This window comes from Lactuca saligna, chromosome 1 (assembly GCF_052625555.1).
Source record: "Lactuca saligna cultivar CGN05327 chromosome 1, ASM5262555v1, whole genome shotgun sequence".
NCBI lineage: Eukaryota > Viridiplantae > Streptophyta > Magnoliopsida > Asterales > Asteraceae > Lactuca > Lactuca saligna.
Window position 1 is genome coordinate 42,423,472 of NC_136417.1, and position 4,188 is coordinate 42,427,659.

Genomic DNA, 4,188 nt, shown 5'->3' on the forward strand with positions numbered 1-4,188 from the left:
AAGTTGATGAGACAAATCGGCGAGTTAGCTAGGGTTTTTCCCGATTTTCTGAACACTGAAGGAACTCGACGAGTTGCTAGATGCACTTGACGAGTTGGGGTCAACGTTGGCTGTTGACCTTGACTTTGACCAAGTTTGACTTTGAGAGTTTTTTTGGTATTTCAGGATTTTGACAAAGTTAGTCTCATAATGGGTGTAGGTAGTTGAGTTGGAGCTGCGAATTAGGACTTATCTTATCAGTTCAACATTTCTTAAGAGGTGAGTCTCCTCACCATACCAATAGGTCTAAGGCACCATACCAATAGGTCTAAGGCACCAGGTAAAGACCATGAGGGGGAGCCTATGGCAAGTAGTTAAGACCATGTGGGGGAGTCAATGACACATAGGTCTAAGACCCTGTAGGGAGCCCACAACATCCTGGAGTAAGACCCTGGAGGGAGTCTACAACATCCCCATATGTTATATATGTGTTATGTAGTATGGTAATTACTTCTGTGATATATGGTATGATAGTTGACTTCATGTTATTTGCATGGAAGACCCCGAAGGGAGCCTGTGACAGTTGGATATCAGACCATGTGGGGGAGCTCATGGCATCCTAGGTAAAGACCATGAGCGGAGCCTATGACATGTAAGTATAAGACCATAGCGGGAGCCCACGATATCCCTATATATTTGTATGCATGATTTATGTGGTTTATGTAGATTATATAGCTAATATGGGTTATATGATTATGTGGATTGTGTGGGGTATGCTCTGGGGAACTCATTAATCGTTAGCTTACAGTTTGTTGGTTGTTTCAGGTACTTCAAAGACTAAGGGCAAGGGCACGACTTGATGGTGCGACATGCACTCTCCAGTAATTTATTTGGGGACACTCTGATATTATCAATAAAATGTTTGATGTTATGGATTTTGAAAACAATTATGATCGGTAATTCATGCTCATTGGAAATGATTTTGTTATTTAAAAATGAAAAAATTTATTGGAAAAAAATTAGGTCGTTACAAAGAAGAAGAAAAAGACGATGATGATAATGATGGTTGATGTTTTTAGTATTTTGAATAATGTTAATTAATTACTTATTGTAATATTAAACTTGAATTTGATGTTTTGAATTTGAACCATGATAGCTAGTTACTGTATTTCAATTGATATTTGCTGGAAAGTTTTTGGATTTGTTAAAAATGTAGAAATTGTAATGTACAAAATCTGTAAAAAAAAATGGCTATCCCGATGACATGTCGTCGCTATAGGTATTTAATTGACAACTGTGGAAAACCTTTTTCCGACGACTAGTCGTCGTAATAGCTTCTATCTATGCTGACGGCAATTTGTTGCTAAAGCTTTCTCGACGACATATCATCGCCACTGGTAATTAATAAAACTTTACTTTTTTTTTCGAAATATGTTGGACGAAAGTTGTGCCGACTACATGTGGTCGGAATTGGGGGAACCTATGCCGACGATACCTGTACCGACGATATATTGACCTATGTCGACGACTTAGTGCCGACGATGTGTCGTCTGTATACCCTATGGCGACGACTTGTCGTCAGGGTAGGGTCAGAAATTGTCATCGCCATATGTAGCTAATGTCATTGTGAATCCTAATTAAATATATGTTTGGATATAGATATGAATTTTATATTTTGATAAGGATATAAGTAGGGGTATTAAAAAGGACACAAAAATAAAGAATAAATGGGTTTGTATATAATTAAGTAATTAACCACATAACTTCAAAGAACTCAACCATGCTGAACATCAATTATATGAACAAAATAAATGAATTTTAAAGAATCATTATACACAATTAACAATCAACTATAAATCGAAAAAAAAAAAAAAAAAAGTGTTAACATGTTGTTAGACATGACAATGAACAAGAGAAGAATTCGAGAACACGATCATTTGATCTTTGGATCGAAATGGGAATTTCGTTTCCCGATGATCATCTTCAATTGGAGCAGGAAGATTCAAGTCCAATGATAGTAGGTTTTTCGGTTTCTTGGGATCTTGACACCCACCGGAATTGCCACAAGTGGTTGTAGCCATGGGCATGGACCTATGTCGTCTCATATGACCACCTAGTGCCTGACCAGAAGCAAATTCAGCACCACATATCGAACATTCATGAACCTTAGATGCCTTTGTCGAGCCACTTCGGCTACATTGAGTCTGCTGACTGGAACCAATTTTAAGAGATAGCGTCGTAGAGCTATGATGAACATCCACAACTTGGTTCACCATGTTATTTGGCCTAATCTTGTCTTCTAAAGAAGGCTTAGGGGGTTTCTTGTGACTGGCTCTATGGCCACCGAGAGCTTGAAACGAAGAGAACCCACGATTACATGTTTTGCATTCATAAACATAAAACCCGGATAACGTATCCACCACCGCTTTGTGTGGTGGTGGTGGCGAAGATTGACCCTGGGCAAGAAGAATCAAACAGTTTGCCATGTCTTCGTCGTCGTTTTCTTGAATGATTCTCGTGAATTCGATCGAGTTGGTTGGCGTGTGGAAGAAGGTGTTATAAGGGTTTTCTGTATCACCACCTTCACTGGTGGTTGTGGTGGTGGATGAAGTGGAAGCCATGGTTAGAGCAAGAGGGGATGAGGGTCGTGGACGTTTGGTTCTTCTCCCCCTAATGACCATGTTTCTTGAATCCTCCATGATCTGATAATTATAATCATTTTGATGAGCATCCATGTTTAGGAGGAGTAAGAGAAGTGATGGCGTCGAAGGTTGGTAATATATATATACAGAGAGAGAGAGAGAGAGAGAGAGAGAGAGAGAGAGAGAGAGAGAGAGAGAGAGAGAGAGAGAGAGAGAGAGAGAGAGAGAGAGAGAGAGAGAGATGATAACGAGAGGGGGGCCGCTTCCGTGAAGTGTAACCGTGAGAGTATCTCCACCAATCTAACTTTGCCTTTCCAACCTTGGAAGTTACTATAAAAAAGGGAATTATTTCACTTTCTTTTTTCTTTTCTTCCTTTTATTTATGAACTCTTCAATAATACCTTTCATTTAACATTTTTAAGTAGTTATTTTGAACAACAGTTTTGTACAGTTATTTTGAAAAATAGTTTTGGATATATTTGTTATTATACTTATGTACTACTACACCATTAATATAATTTTTCTAATGTTCCTAATTGCGTGAAATGTGATCAAAATCGTTAATTTTTATTATTTTGGTGCTCTAGAATCATTTATAAACTTACACAATAAATGTCAAATTATATATATATATATATATATATATATATATATATATATATATATATATATATATATATATATATATATATATATATATCCATTAAAAACTACGTTAATAAAATTAATTAAACTTTCACAGTAAAAAGATTAAAATTATTTATCAATTATTTCAAATAAACTATTTTAAATAAAAATTAATTAAAAGATATTTTTTAATTAACAAATTATAATTGTTGATTTAAATAAATACATTAAATTATATCAACTTGTAATATATATATTTATTTGATTTTTTTTATTTTAATATTATTAATTTAATATAATTAGAATGTAAAATTTAAAATAAAGAATCAATTATTAATTTAATATAATTAAAATAAAAAATTTAAAATTTAAAATTTAAACTTTAAAATGAAGAATTAATATAGGTATCATATAATATTATTATAAGACTTGTCAATAAATATATATATATATATATATATATATATATATATATATATATATATATATATATATATATATATATATATATATATATATATATATATATATATATATAATAAGTGAGAATCGGTTGGCTTTGAAGGAAACCCAGATAGGAGGAGTTTGGTTGCTTATTATTTATATATACCATAACGATACCTTGTGGAGAATTGGAGTGCAAGCCTGGCACACAAACCCCTTAAAATGTCTTCTAAAATCCAGAATTTTTTATTTTTTATTTTTTTTATTTTGGGTTTTAGTAACCCATTATAAAGGTCTTATTTAATGTTTCAAATCTTTAAATATTTATAGTTTCTGTATTTTACTTTATAGTTCTTTTTAATGTTTTATGTAAAATTCTATTAGATTTGGACATATGATTGTTCTATATATTAACTTTTAAGTTCAGAAAGTATTTTATAGATTTTAAAAACTTAATCAATATCTCACCCCACGGTCCCCACCCCAGCAGTAGCTG

General features: G+C 33.2%; 1 protein-coding gene across 1 annotated transcript; it reads right to left on the reverse strand.

Annotated features, from left to right (window-relative positions):
- Window positions 1-1,696: 1,696 nt before the first annotated feature.
- Window positions 1,697-2,859, reverse strand: LOC144997647 (zinc finger protein ZAT5-like). Its single transcript, XM_078957531.1, has one exon. It carries the CDS (start codon window positions 2,712-2,714, stop codon window positions 1,872-1,874), a length of 843 nt encoding a protein of 280 aa, XP_078813657.1. The 5' UTR covers window positions 2,715-2,859; the 3' UTR covers window positions 1,697-1,871.
- Window positions 2,860-4,188: the final 1,329 nt, after the last annotated feature.